The 15,967-nt window shown below is 41.0% G+C and overlaps 1 protein-coding gene across 6 annotated transcripts in view; it reads right to left on the bottom strand.

Annotated features, from left to right (window-relative positions):
* The window catches only part of N4bp2 (NEDD4 binding protein 2), an 81,288-nt gene that overhangs the window by 31,392 nt on the left and 33,929 nt on the right, over nucleotides 1-15,967 (bottom strand). For all 6 annotated transcript variants that reach the window (XM_057771740.1, XM_057771745.1, XM_057771741.1 and 3 more), the window contains 6 exons: nucleotides 14,424-14,500; nucleotides 9,688-9,843; nucleotides 4,712-7,062; nucleotides 4,044-4,129; nucleotides 3,678-3,723; nucleotides 1,426-1,613 (listed from right to left, as the gene is read on the bottom strand). In XM_057771740.1, coding sequence (XP_057627723.1) covers nucleotides 1,426-1,613; nucleotides 3,678-3,723; nucleotides 4,044-4,129; nucleotides 4,712-7,062; nucleotides 9,688-9,843; nucleotides 14,424-14,500 — 2,904 coding nt within the window. The remainder of the gene's footprint in view (nucleotides 1-1,425; nucleotides 1,614-3,677; nucleotides 3,724-4,043; nucleotides 4,130-4,711; nucleotides 7,063-9,687; nucleotides 9,844-14,423; nucleotides 14,501-15,967) is intronic.

Genomic DNA, 15,967 nt, shown 5'->3' with positions numbered 1-15,967 from the left:
AATTCCCTTACTGAGGCTTCATCTAAAGTGAGGATTCCTTAAAAGAATATTCTTTGGACGTCTACTTTTCTCACATAGCTCTGGCTGCCCTAGAACTCACTCTGTAGACAAGGCTCTCCTTGAACTCAGAGATATGCCTGCCTCTGCCTCCTAGAGTGCCAGGATTAAAGGTGTGTGCCACTGTCACCCAGTTCTTGTCTACTTTCTGTTACCCAATTTGTTTTTTAAAAAAGAAAGGAAAAATTACTGACAGAAGAAAATGCATTAAACTGTAAAATCAAAAGACATTCATTTGTTAATACTAGAAAGACTATGAGGCAGGTCAGAAACAAAAGGTAAGTTTCAGTGATAGAAATGGCATTTCAGCAAAACTATTACATTATTCAAGCCTAAAATCAGACTTTCCTATTTCTTTTAAGAGATGTCTCAGAGGTTAAGAGCACTGGCTACTCTTCCAGAGGTCCTGAGTTCAATTCCCAGCAACCACATGGTGGCTCACAGCCATCTGTAATGAGATCTGGTGCCCCCTTCTGGTGTGCAAGCATACATGCCAACAGAACACTGTGTACATAAAGAGAGAGAGAATCCATTTCTCCAGCCTGCTACACATAAATTAAGAAGGCTATCTGAAACCGCAGTAAAACTATAAGATACTGCTTGAAGCTACTTTACACATGGGTGCAATGGCAGGAATTACGAAGCTAATGGGAGCAGGAAGAACACCTTCACTCCTCCTGCACCTAGTTCTGTGTACTGCAACCAGACACACAGTGAAGTGGAAGACACCTCGGTCCCCACTTAAGAATCACTTTGCCCTTAACTGGACTAAGTATTTTACTTTTTAAATTCTTTAGTTCTCACTTTCAAAATTAAAAAAGAAAAAGTTGAAAAGAAATATGAAAAAAATCGAATTAACCAATGGCTTCAAATAAGTACACTGAAGTAAAAAGCAAAAAGTATATCAGATTTAAAATAAAGTTTCTATTTGAACTGCAGTTGAAGAGTAGAAGGAAGAAAACTGAATTGTAATACAAATTCTGAAGCTTCTGAATTTTTTTCTCTAAATTTTGTTTTAAAATTTAAAAATAGGCACATCCTTAAAAAGCAATACAATTATTATTACTAAATAATGTATGATACCATCTTCAAGTGAGAGATTTCTTATTTTCCCATAAGTAAAAGATTACAGAAGTAAATGTTAAAAACTAACAATAATGGAGCTTGCGAACCCATACTTAGCAGAGATGACCTGTGTGTGTCAGAGTACCAACTAGCAGGAAACAAAGCCTCACCCAGATTCTACTTAAAACATTTTTCAGTTTTAATATTGGCTTGAGACACAGAGCAGGAGACACAGAATTAAATGAAAATCACATGCTAAACAACACCACAGAGACCACAGATTAGTATCGTGCCAACCCATACCAAATCATGTTTCTCCTGTAAGGCGATTTCTTCTGACATTATTTCTCGCAGTGAAACCTTTTTTGTTTGAGTGTTCCAGGGATCCGGTGTCTCAGGTGCCGCTAAAGTCTTCAATAACTTTTTGCCTGTTTTCTGAGATGATTTCTGTTCAGAATTATCAAGAACAGCAGGTCCAGCCAGCAAAGGATCTACAAGAATAATAAAGTGGTGTAACATTTTCAGCAATTGATGTACAAATTAAATATTAGTTACAAGACAAAAGAAACATGAGATTTTAAAATCCTTTTCAGCTTGTAAATATAATACGACTTTGAAGTTTCAAAATAAACCTTCATATAACTACAAGCAAGAAATGATAATATAGGGATATCTCAGATGAGCAACGATCTAGGTGTGACTAGAAATCAGCTCAGTGCTTCCCATTCTTTTCTGTCACTTTGACTCCCTCCCTCCTCAGCAAAACAGTGCTGGAAGTGTAAATGGTGGGTAGTGAGCAATTGGGAGGGCTCCGCTTAAGCCCACTCTTCTGTTCACAGAACTCAGAAGAGCAACATGCTGACAAATATTAACAGACCAGAGGCATAGTATGCTGAAAATAAGGGACAATCCACAAAGTTCACAGTGATAGGCGTTAGCAAGCAACCCTTCAACATCTCCATGGGTACAGACACACTCCGCTCCAGTGCTCTCTCTGAGGGTACAGACACACTCCGCTCCAGCGCTGTCTCTCCGAAGGTACACACACACTCTGCTCCAGCGCTGTCTCTCCGAGGGTACACACACACTCTGCTCCAGCACTGTCTCTCCGAGGGTACACACACACTCTGCTTCAGCGCTGTCTCTCCGAGGGTACACACACACTCTGCTCCAGCGCTGTCTCTCCGAAGGTACACACACACTCTGCTCCAGCGCTGTCTCTCCGAAGGTACACACACACTCTGCTCCAGCGCTGTCTCTCCGAAGGTACACACACACTCTGCTCCAGCGCTGTCTGTCCGAAGGTACACACACACACACTCTGCTCCAGCGCTGTCTCTCCGAGGGTACACACACACTCTGCTCCAGCGCTGTCTCTCCGAGGGTACACACACACTCTGCTCCAGCGCTGTCTCTCCGAGGGTACACACACACTCTGCTCCAGCGCTGTCTCTCCGAGGGTACACACACACTCTGCTCCAGCACTGTCTCTCCGAGGGTACACACACACTCTGCTCCAGCACTGTCTCTCCGAGGGTACACACACACTCTGCTCCAGCACTGTCTCTCCGAGGGTACACCACAGTCGCTGCAGCCGTTTGCATTTATCTGACTACACTATAGTTTAGTCACTTCTACCTTCAGTCTGCTTTATCTCTCTTTTTAAATAATTGTATTAATTCTTTGAAAATTTCATAGATTGTTTAGATCATATTCACCCACTCCCCCATCTTGTCCAAGACCCACTCCCCACCCCAGATGGACCAAAATTTATGTCTTTCATTTCTTTTTTTTAAAGTCCATCAATCCTATACACTCTTAGTTGTGTGGCCAGTGTTCTCTGCTACAACATGTCACAGGTCTGAAATAAAGTGGAGCCCAAGAATCTTCAACCTGAAGCTCCGCACCTTGGTTGCAGGGAAGAGTGCACAAAAGAAGTACTAACAGTGCTTCATGACAAAAGGAAGGACCTTCTCACAAGACCTGCCATGACAGAAATCACTGGAGACGAGACTGTTTAAGAAGCCATCTGGAGGATGCTGGAGAGATGGCTCAGTGGTTAAGAGCACTGGTTCCTCTTTCAGAGGTCCTGAGTTCAGTGAGTAAAGTATCCACTGCCAAAACTAACAACCTGAGTTCAAGCCCTGGAACACATGGTAGAGACACCTACAAACTGTTCTCTGAACTGTACACATACACCATCACACACACACATAAACACACACCATCATACACACACACCATCACACACACACACAAAAAAAAATTTTTGATATAATTTTAGAAATCCTTGGGTACCATATTTCGTGTTATATAAATGAGTTAAGACATGCATGCACAATTGAGCCAGTGGTGGTGGAGCACACTTTTAATCCCAGAACTTGGGAGACAAAAGTAGGCAGATGTCCAAATTCGAGGCCAGCCTGGTCTATAGAGGGAGTTCCAGGACAGAGTGTTTACACAGAGAAACCTGTCTTAAAAGACAAAACGAAACAAAAAGGCACACTCCATGTTTCAACCTCAAGACAAAGTGAAAGCCAGAATATGTACCTTACCTTGCACGCACTTGCCACAAGACACTTCCTCCTGTCTCTGTCGCTCCTGCACACAAAGGGAGAGCAAAGATTGGCAAAGGGCGGGGCACTGGGAAATAAAGCTACAAAGTTATAGCAGCTTTCTCTAGAAAGCAGTTCTTCTCATGCACTATAAGTCGTTATTAAAATTAAGTAAAACAATAAAATTATCTAAGTGAAATTACTAAGAATAGCTACATATATATATTTCCCTACTCTGATTTTTAAGATTTATTTTCACTATTTTTTAAAATTTTGTGCATGTATTTACATCTGCATGTGGGTACATGTATTTAAGTCTGCAAACAAACACAGGGAGCTGGCTTTTCATACAAGGAAGCTACCAACCATTACAGAGTCTCTCCATTTCTCATGAATCACTTTAGCCAGATTCAGATCTATGTGAACCACACAATCCTCAACTGTTAGAGAGCCTTGTGAAGGGAAGAGAAAGAGAAAAAGACTATCGTTACTCATCACACATTTACAGACCACACACTCGTCTATCATATGCATAAACCAAATATGGTCATCATCACGAACACATTCCTATTTACATGAAATGTTCTTATGTTCTGACATTGTTTTCATACGTAGCTGGTGCACACACAAAGCTTTTTGACAAATCTACTTAGGTTGCTCTCAGCTCCATGCATTCCTTTAGCTGAGATTTCCATAATTGTGTTCTAGGAAATTACTTCCTGCCTTAAATCTATCTGAAATAACACCAAAAGACACAAACTTCACTTTTGCAAATAAACTTCCAACATATTAATGAATATACTGATATAAAATTCTACATAAATATTCTCTACTTCAAATTGTTTTGAATCCTTTAAAAACATGCCAAATATAAGGCACTAAGTAAAAATATGTGATATAACCTACTGACACATTCAGCCAATGAGATAACTGCCACTGAAACAAAAACTTATATATGCTGTCTGTTTACACACATGCTGGCACGTGCTCATGCACACGTGCGCACACACACAGATAATTTACTTTTTCCTTACCTGAATCAATACCAACTGGGCCAAATAATTCATTAAGTTGGAAAGCCAACTCAGGGGGTAATGCCAACTCCAGACAGTCTATGGTCAGAGATTTGGCCATCACTGGTGTCGGATTCAATACCTCGGTTTTATCCTCTTCACTAACTCCAGCTGACAAACTAGTTCCTGGCATTAGAATTTTCTCCATTTCCTGTTTATCTTCATTGATAAATTCTTCCATGTTTCCAAATTTCACATAATCCTTAGGAAGAATCTCATTTTTCTTTACTTCCAAAGAGCTAGTAAGATAAACTTCATTTAATTCAGGATTTGAAGTGCTTGTTGCAGAGTTGATAATATCAGATAAATTTAAAAAAGAATGAATACTGCCGCCAGTCTCTGTGGCTACTAGATTCTTCTCCATTTCACTAACATCTTTGAGGACATTAGGTTTTGGAGTAAGCGGAAGAGGCCGCTTAAAGCTGTGTACACCCGACACGTCAGCCCGAGTGCTAGGAACTACTGAAGTATTACTTTTTATGTTTACAGCAGCATTAGGAAATAGTCTGGCTATGAGCTCAGGGTTTTCAGGATTTACAGCTCTTATCTCTTCCTGCTTCGAGTTTCCCTTCTCCGCATCACCAGCAGACTGTGCATTAGTGTTCCTGATACCAGCCCCAGGGTTAAATTCTGACACGGAATTCTGACACTTAGGATCTTCTGAGGTTCCTCTATAGCCAATAATTTCCTTCAAATCCAGTCCCATAGAAAATGGCCCCACTTGTGACTCGTCATATGATCTGGGGGGATTCTCAACCTCAGTGTCCTCACACAGTTTAGTCTCAGAGTCCAACAAAAGGCTCGTGGCCCAAATAATATCTTTATTACATCTCTCATATAAATCTTTCAGGGCTTCTAAGGAAAATGATCCAAACAGTTTACAAAGGATGTTAAGATTCTCAGACTCATCAGCACTGGTGAGCTCACTTTCTTCCACATACGTACTTTTATCATGCATTACTCTGTATGGAATTGCTTCATGAACATTTAATTTCCTATTAGTAGTAAAATCTTTTGGCTTAAACCCATCTAGTTTTCCTGTTAACACTCTGACAGAATCTGAAACACTGATTTTATTCTTTTCTAGTTTCCACAAAAGAGCAAAATCTTGGGGCTCAGTCTGGGCACATGTGCTCGTATCTACTCCAGAGACAATCCCAGACACCCCCACTGCTAGAGACCGAGGAGGTCCCACGACTCCAGGAAGGGCAGCTGCACTACTGGAGAAGGGAAGGGGCAGTGTGTGCTGGCTAGGAATCGTTTTGCTCAGGGAAGTTTGATCCTCGTGAGTTGCTTTACTAGGCAGCATTTCAGAACTTCGAAGGGTGGAACCCAGTGATTTGAGTTCTTCAGGGCTTGTGCCCCAATAGGCCTCATGTGTGGGGTACAAGGGTATTTCACCCACGCTGTCACTAGCTCCAAATTCTAAGTTGGTTTCACTTAAGCCAGCTTTTGGTATTCTCGACCTGTGCTCTCTCTGAGCTAACGAAGCAGGTGAGGGCCAGTCGCCCACAGTGCTGAAGGAGGGTTGCTCGGTACTTTTGTAAGGATCATACTGACAGCTACTGGGCACTTCTGAAAGATCATCCTTCCCATGTGGAGAGCCTCGCTGCGGGACATGATCCGTATTCACAGACACTCTAGTATCAAATACTGTCTGCGACTGAGGGCGATTACACTTCTTGTCATTTTGTACAGATAAACCTTTTTCAATTTTCCGGTTCCTTTTGGTCCTCTGGCTGATTGTCTTATCAACTGGCCAGTCACCCACAAAATTTGATGGTTCATGTTTTGGGAACTTTTCCAAAGATGATTTGCTTTTTTGTTTTCCAGTGGTCTTTTTCTTTCCTGTGGTTCTTTCTTCCAGTATTTCAGGAGGTGGGGGATTTTCACTTTGGAGGGTCCCAGCACTTGCAAGCTCACCAGCTTCTTGACTGTCCTCAGCACAGTAACTACTTGGAGATGCTCCCTCTGTAGGACTCCAAGCATCTGCTTCAGCACACTCTTTTGACATCGTCGGCTCTTGTTCTTTCTCACTCTTGTCTGTGGCTTGAACTTTGCTTTCAGAGTGAGAAAAACAGGTGTTTGGGGCTTCCCGCAAGAAGGGGCTGCTGTGAACACCATGACCCACAGTGCTCATCTCCTTTCTTCCTCTGTTTAAACTGGCACGAGGGAGGGAGGAAGTGCCCTCAGGGAACACTGCTTCTTTGGCCACTTCAGGTGTCTTCTCCTCAGGTAACTCTAAGTGCTTCGCAGATGTGGATAAGACATTCTCTTCTTTTTCAGAGGTAATAGCTTCATTGTCTCTTGGGCTATAAGACATTTTTTGAAGAGTGGTAAGTCTCTTCACAGTACCATTAATACTGTGATTTAAATTAAAGAAACATGCAAACCAGACAGCATTTACCATTTATTCTAAATACTAAAAAATAAATTACACAAAAATTACCAAAGCTGGGATGGGGATATAAGTCAGTAGTATAGCTCAGAGGCAGGGCACTTTCTCTGACTAGTAGAAGTGTTTTAAGAGCTAATCTTAGGCTTTCCCTAAAATATCATAAACATACCCTTTACTCTGAGTCCTATGCCTGGCACTCGGTGCAGCATCCACAGAGCAGACTGAGTTGGACAGGAGCTGTGGCTGTCAGTCACAGTGCTATGTGTTGACTATTACTATGAAGGTTCTCACTGTGCTCACACGAGAGGACGTCACCGTGCTGGCTTCTTTCACACCCACAGCGTAGCATATGTTACAGCACATAGACCTACCTCCATGTCCATCTGCCATTTAGTGCAGAAGAAGCTTCACTTACAGAATTGTTTCTTAATCTGTGGGTCATGAACCCTTTGAGGGTCAAACAACCCTTTCAGAGAGGTCACCGAAGACCATCAGAAAACACAGATATTTACATTGCAATCCATAACACTAGCAAAATTATAATTATAAAGTAGCAATGAAAATAACTTTATGGTGTGGTAGTCACCACAACATGAGGAACTATATTAAAGAGTTCCAGCATTATGAAGATTGGGAACCACTGCTCTACAGGACCACAAAACCAACACTGTCAGATACGGTCCATGAATGAAGCTATGTGAGATTTCTACAAGACAAGCGTCCGGTATCCTCTGCTCCTCCATCACATGGGCTGATCCTGGAATGTGCTTCATGCCCTCCTAGGTGTAGTAAATAGGAGTGGTTTACTTCAGATTCCCCATCCGTTACTAATTACTCAGATGATGTCTCTGAACACGGGTTGTCCTCTTGACTGTGTTCAACCTAACTCATGTGACCTTGCCCTTGTGCTTATCTATATCCAACTTGAACTAAAGTGAACTTTGCTCACATGACCTTGCTAAACCCTCAGAATGTCCTCAGAATATAAACTGTCTAATGTCCTGAAAAAAGCTGGTTACTGCATGAGACTTTAGTCTACCTATTTTTAGGCTCTTCCCTCCCAGGTCCACGCTACCAACAAGAGCAATAATACAACATAATTTGCGTGATTAAAAAAAAGAAAAAGAAAAAGCCAGGTGTGGTGGCACTCATACTCAACACTCTGCTTTAATCCCAGCAGAGGCAAGTGGATCTCTTGAGTTCGAGGCCAGCCTGATCAGCCTGCTCTACAGAGTTCCAGGAGAGTCAGGTAAACAAAGACAAAGACTGGAAAGAAAAACAAAATTGAAAACAAAGAAAGAGTCAGGCGGTGATGGCGCACACCTTTAATCTCAGCATTTGGGAGGCAGAGGCAGGATCTCAGCAGTTCGAGACCAGCGTGGTCTACAAAGCAAGTTCCAGGACAGCCAGGACTGTTACACAAAGAAACTCTGTTTGGAAAAACAAAAAAAAAGAAAAGAAAGAAAGAGAGAGAAGGAGGGAGAAAAAGTAAGGGAAGGGGAAAGGGGGAAAAAGGGGAAAGGGGAAAAGGTAAGGAAAGGAAAGGAGAGAGGGAGGGAGGGAGGGAGGGAGGGAGGGAGGGAGGGAGGGAGGGAGGGAGGGAGGGAGGGAGGGAGGGAGGGAGGAAGGGAGGGTGGGTATATTGATTTCAGCCACAATAAAGCTGACACTTCCAGGTTCTAAGGGACCACGCATATGCAGACAAGCCCTCAGGCAGAAGTGCCTAATGGCCCCGGGCCCCACGTGACCTACGTGCCTGTGTGGTTGCATCATCCAGGTATGACTCAGCTAAGCCCTTGGCAGCATGCGTGAGCCCTGTCATACGTAGTCACGTCAATCCCCTGTGCACATGCACTAGGCAGCTTTTAAAAGCTGGACGCGCCATCTTTCTCTCTCTCTCTGTCTCTCTCTCTCTCTTTGCACACAGACTTCCCCATACCTGTACACAACCCCTGTAATAAACTCCTAAGCAGGTTTGTTGCATGTTCCATGTTTCCTTCTCACTAGCGCCAGGTAATTTCAGAGGGAATGGGAGAGGAGGGGAGGGGGAGAGAGAGACTAAGGAAACAGATAAGGAAGCTCTCATTTAAGATGTCATTTGTTAAACAGATATTCATTTCTAATTCAACATCATACTTTCAACTTCCATGACTTATTTAGTTTGTCAAACCCATCTTCCTTTATATCAAGGATCCTCAAAGTCCCAGCTCTCCCATTAAGCTTTCCCAAATAAAATCACACTTAAGATAATGGAACTCTTTATGGAAAACTTAAGAGTACCTTCACTAAAACCTAATAAACTAAAAGTAATATGGATATATACAAAAACAATTAAGAGAAAAGGGAAAAGCTAAAATAAAGGTGTATTTGCTGTATAGGCTGAGACTTGCAAACCCTCAGCTCCAAGGAAAAAAACTCATCTTTCACATGAACTTTCACTTCTCTTGCTAACATCCTCAGCTGACGTCAAACGTCTTCAAAAATATCATTAAAAACAATGCACTGCTGCAAACAGGTTTTGTCAGCAGACTCAGCCTACCCAGAACTCTGGTCCTCACAAGTGTATGCACACAATGCGATGCGCTCCGTCCTCTCTGGGTCTGAAGAACTCATGATGATCGGCACGGACACAAAGCGCTGGTAGTGCTCCAACATTCTCGCTATTTTCTCTTTGCTCACTCCATGAATGTTACGCCTGAAAATGCCAGGGGGCAGAAAGGTGGAAAGAATGTTACAGACAACCAAGGGGGAAAAACAAAGAACATACAAAGTCCAAGAGAATAGTACATTTGTTTTCATTTTATCCGGTACTGGGGATTGAACTCAAGGTCTTGTGCACGTGAGGTAAACACTTGACCTCTGAGCTACATCCCTAGCACCATTCTGGCACGGTTCTGCGGTGTTTTTACCCGATATGTACTATCTAGCCCTAGTTTCCCTTTAGTTTCATGTTGTCTCTAGAGGTCTGTTTTAATTTTAAGATGTGCTCTTGCTATGAAGCCTGGGCTGCTGACCTGAAACCTGGGATCCTCCTGCCTCAGACTTTTGGGTGTTGGAATGCCACCTAGTCACACCCTTTTGGTAAAATGCATTGCCATTTTATCAATCATCCTATACAATTTCCCCCATATATCTTTTATGAATTCAGGAGAAATAAGGCTTCAATACCTTTAAAGAGTTCTTCTAAAGCTCTGCAATAAGTAAATATATAAATACAATAAGGAAGTCTCAAAGGCTTTAACTAAGTAGTAAGTATCCCACTATAGAAACTGAGGGAATGTCCCAAAGTGCCTTCCTGTTATAAAACAGATCCCAGTTCAATCAAAACAAACACATTTTATTACATTGTAAGTTCAAACAATAGTTTTAAATTCCTAGCATATTAAGTCTCTGGATGTCCAATCATGAAGTTTATTATTTGTGTTTCCAGTCTTGCTTGTTTACTTGTGTATTTCTGTTATTGAACTCACAGTTAGTTAACCCTAACACGGGAATCCTTAGGTCTCAAACCGAGGGTGCTTTCCGGATTTGCAGTGCCAGGAGACGGGGTATTAGCTTTAGTCCCTCTTGGGTTGCTTTCCTAATGAAAAGATCTCAGCTGTAACTCTTTTAACTTGCTCTGGATTCAAGGCTTTATGTCTGAATTGCAGGGCTAATATTTATGTTTGCCTCTTGAGTAAATCTGGCTTTCATATTTACCTACCTCGATCTTGTCTGGTTTTCATATCACAGAGAAGCAAAGAGATAGAAAATATGAGAGAGGTTAAGAAACATTGACAAAGAGGCCAGAGCAAAAAAAACTGGTCTCGTATACCACTGATTGAAGTCTGAAGAAGAGAAGAAAGGGATGAACAAAAGCAATTTAAAGATTAAATTCTGAGAATTTTCTAGAACTGATGAATGACACAAATGTCCTGATTTCAGGAGTCAAACAAGATAACAGCATAAGAAATCCACAACTAGAAACATATGCTAAAATTGTCACACACCAAAGAAAAGAGATGACATTAGGCTAAAAAATTTTTTTAAAAGCTAGTCATATAAATAGGAGCTAATGATTAGAATGAGAAGACTTAACATGGTAATAGAAATAAAACATAAATGTTACCTTCAATAATAGACACTTGCTGACATCCCAGAATATACAGAGCAAGTGTCTTATATGAAGGAGGATAATGAAAAGATTTCCGAATGAAAATTTAAAAATAGTTTCACACAAACAACCCTTACTGTAAAGAAAAATTTAAAGGTAAACACCAGGCAGACAAACTTTCAGATTAAAAAGAGATCTATGCTGCAATGGGGAAAGAAAGCACAAAGGAAATACTTAAGCAAAAACCAACACTTGTGTATAAATCGCATAGTGATACCATGGAAGCAAATGGGTACTATCACAGGAAGTTGTTTTAAGGTCCTTGTGTTTGTGAAGAAGAAGGCTAAAAATGGCTTAACTTAGGCTTGAGCTTTAAATAATGAAACATGTAAGGTGGCCACTAGAAGAATATCCACAAAACATTTATAATTTAGCAATTACTATAGAAGAAAACAGACTTAAATTTCATCCAAAATTTCTAAAACATGATGAGAGAAAAACTGAACAAGAATAATTTTTTTAAATAACAACAATCATAGAAGCCAGGCATGGTGGCACGTGGCTTTAATCCCATCTCTTGGTTAGCAGAAGCAGGTGGATCTCTGCGAGTTTGAGGACAGCCTAGTCTACAAAGAGAGTTCCAGGTCATCCAAGGCTACATAGTGAGACCTTGTCTCAAAAAACAAACTAAAGCACAGTGAGACAGAAGGTGGCCAATGGTATAAGTAACAAAACACCCATGAAAGAGCTGCTTCATCATTTGAAGCCAAGACAGGACTAAGCACTATGGTATTTGCCTGAAATCCTAACACTTGCTAGGCAGAGGCAGGAGGATCAGGAGTTCAAGGTTAGCCTGGGCTACAGAAGACCCCCTCCAAACCCTTGACCTACCCTCCCCCCAACACACACAGAAGAAAAAAACCAAGGTAGACAGAAAATATTTTAAAAACCAGTCATGCTAGGTACACTAAATATATAAGCATTAAGGATATTAAAACATTGAAAGTAAAAGTATGAAAAGAAAAATTCTCACATGTTAACTAAAAGGATGCCAGTAAAGTTCTATTAATTAGACAAACCAGACTTCACAGCAAAAATTATTCTTAAAGACAAAAGAAAAATCAGCAGAAAGGATAAAACCTTGTTAATTAGAGTAATCAAAAATGCTAAGCTCTTAGGAATTTCAACAACTAACTTCCAAATATATAAAGCAAACACAGGTAGGGCAACGGACAGAATTGATTGGCAATAGAACAGAAGTTCAACACACTGTCTCACATTGGAAGAGTTCACCCCACAAGACCAACCAAAGCACAACAAGCACAGAAAGCTACAGAACACACTGCACAGCAGAACTGCTAAGTATGACTACTAACCATATTAACACAACATCACCAGTATACAGCGGGGTTTTGTATGCATGTGTGCTGTATGTGTATGAATACACACATGCCACAGCACACATGTGGAAGTCGGAGGACAACTTACAGGAGTTGGTTCTCTCCTACCATGTGAACCAGGGGATCAAACTCAAGTGCTCAAGCTTGGCTGCAGGTGCCTTTGCCTACTGAACTTTTCACAAGCCTCCAATACACATGTTCATTAAGCAAGTATGAACATTTAATAAGTGACAGTTGGGGCTGGTTGTGGTTACACAGGTTTCAAACCCCAGGGCTCAGGAGACAAAGGTAGGCAGATCTATGCAGTTCCAGGGTTGCCAGGATGAGTGAGACAGGGGAAATTCCAATTGAGAGGAAATACTTCTCAATTAGTTTACGGTACCAAAATCAGGCAAGGCCGGTCAGGGAGGGGAATGCTGGTCCCTAATGTCATTCATCCATATGGATGCAAAAATTCCAAACAAATAAAGGAAACCAGATCCACTAATATATCAAAAGACAATAAAAAAGAAATTGAGTATGACAAGATGCAACATAGATAAACTGTGGCAACATTGTAAGTGCAAGATGCTAGACAAAAAGACTCCAAGTATTCATTGTAAATACAGGGTCCAGAGCAGGAAAACCCTAGGGAAAAAAACACATCAGGGGTTGCCAGAGAAGGAACTGCTGGGGTATTTCTTTGTGGGAGAAAGGAAGAAAAGACGGAAGGAAGGAAGGAAGGAAGGAAGGAAGGAAGGAAGGAAGGAAGGAAGGAAGGAAGGAAGGAAGGAAGGAAGGAAGGAAGGAAGGAGGGAAGGAAGAGGAAGGGAGGGGAAGAAAGGGAAGGAAGAAAGAAAAGGAAGAAATGTTTCAGAATTAAACAGTAGTGATGGTCATACAACATTGTGAATATATTAAGGTCAGACTGTCTTTTAGTTAGTATGAAAATTATTACAAAAAAGTATCCTAAAATTACATAAAATCTTCTAAAAGAATACACAGCACAAAAGAAAAACAATGAATGCTCATCTTTTATTTTTTTCTTTTTGGTTTTATTGAGGCAGGTTTCTCTGTCCAACAGAGCCCTGGTTGTTCTAGAATTCACTCTGAAGACCAGGCTGACCTGGAACTCAGAGATTCATCTGCTTCTGCCTCCCAAGTGCTGGGATTAAAGGTGTGCACCACCAAGACCAGCAAATGTTCATCTCTTAAATAACATATTTTTAATTCAAGACAAGCACCTAGATAACGAGTTGGGGTAGGAGACCGAAATATCTGCAACCTTTCCCTCCTACTTTAAGAATTCTAGACGCTCCAAGTACACGGCTCAAGTGTTCTAGATTTAGTTTATTACAAAGAAGTACACAACTGACAATGTATGGCCATGTATTATAAATCTCCCAACTTTTCATAAAACTTGAGATAAGGGCCACCAAGTGGACACAGGCACTTGCTTGAAGGCCTGATGATAATTTTTTGTCACTGGGGTAGGATAACTAACTCCAGAGTTCTCCTCTGACCTTGAACAAGTGATGTGACACATGAGTGCTTGCACCCATTCATACACACACACACACACACACACACACACACACACACACATATAAAGATCTTTAAAATAATTCTTTTTAAATAAGATAAAACATACATAATATAAAATCTTACCAATTTGTAAGTGGTCAAGCCAAAATCTAATCACATTTGTTTCATTCGTCATTTATAAAGAAAAAAACAATCAAAATAAACCTTCAGTCACTGTTGTGGAATAAAAGGCCATGTCAAAAAACCTCCAAGTTTTACCTTGCAAGCTCCTTTGGTTTGAACTTCCACCATGTGTCTGGTTCCCGGAAAAGGACCTTATATTTATGCTTCTGAGACTGCATATGGAAAAGACAAAAAAGAATGTATATAATTTTTCCATAAATTTAAATGCCATGTTTGCAAACTGTATCATGTTAGAAACAAAAACTCTCACAGATGACCTGGTCAGGAGATCAAAAATCTATCTGCTGGGGCTAGAGAGATGGCTCTGCAGTTAAGAACACTGGCTGTTCTTACAAACAACCCAGATTCAATTCCCAGCACCCATGCAGCAGCTCACAGCTGTCTGTAACTTCAATTCCAAGAGATCTGGCATCCTTGCACAAACATACATGCAGTATATATTAAATAAATAAACAAACAAATAAACAAGCAAACAAATCTCTTTAAAAAGTCTACTGTCTTAGAGAGACAGCAAGGATTATTGGGAGGGTTTGCGCTGCTGTTGGTTTTGGGGGTGTTTGTTTTGAGATAAAGCCTCAAGTAGCTTGAAGTCACTTTGTAGAAAAACTGGAATTACAAGCAAGCACCACAACATTGGGTTCTGAGTGCTTCTGTCTCCTTTAGCTGAACTTTTATCCTTTTCCTAGGGTTCCTGGCTCACTCTACAGCCCAGGGATACCTGTGGGGGTTTCAAAGAAAATGGCCCCCATAGGGAGTGGCACTATTAAGAGGTGTGGCCTTGTTGGGGTAGGTGTGGTCTCATTGGAGGAAGTGTGTCACTGTGGAGGCGGGCTTTGAGGTCTCATATATGCTCAAGATACTACCCAGTGTCTCAGTTCAATTCTGTTGCCTGCAAGATGTAGGACTCTCAGCTACTTCTCCAATACCATGTCTGCATGCAGGCCACCATGTTCCCCACCATGATAATGGACTGAACCTCTGATTGTAAGATGCCACCTCAATTAAATGTTCTCCTTTACGAGAACAGTCGTGCTCATGGTATCCTTCACAGCAAAAGAAACTCACACTAAGACACTACCTTGAAGGCTGAAGTGGGTCAGAAGTAAGAATTGGAATAAACTGTAATGGGGAAACGCAATTTTACACAATCTCCTTGACCCAGCAATTTAGTTCCAAAACTTTATGTTACTGATAGTTGTATAAACAGAACAAACATGGATAGACATAAACAAAACATGTGTATGCCAAGATATTTAGCTCACTATTATTTGTAATAGCAAAGAACAGAAAAGATCTGGCTACTGATATGGATTTATCTAAATAAATGAGGATATAAACATAAAATAAAATCTTGTTTTGTTTAAAGATGGGGTTTCTCTGTATAGCCCTGTCTGACCTAGAACTTACTTTGTAGATCAGGCTGGCCTCAAATTCGGAGAACCACCTGTCTCTGGCTCCTAAATGCTGGGATTAAAGGCAGGTGACACCACCAGTCTGGCTTAAAGACTAATTTGTGTATTTTATGTATATGAGTGTTCTTCTGTCTTCATGCACATCAGAAGAGGGGGAAAGATCCCATTACAGATGGTTGTGAGCCACCATGTGGTTGCTAGAAATTG

The sequence above is a fragment of the Chionomys nivalis genome, chromosome 6 (assembly GCF_950005125.1).
Source record: "Chionomys nivalis chromosome 6, mChiNiv1.1, whole genome shotgun sequence".
In the NCBI taxonomy this organism is placed as follows: domain Eukaryota; kingdom Metazoa; phylum Chordata; class Mammalia; order Rodentia; family Cricetidae; genus Chionomys; species Chionomys nivalis.
This window is presented reverse-complemented; position numbering and strand designations above follow the sequence as displayed.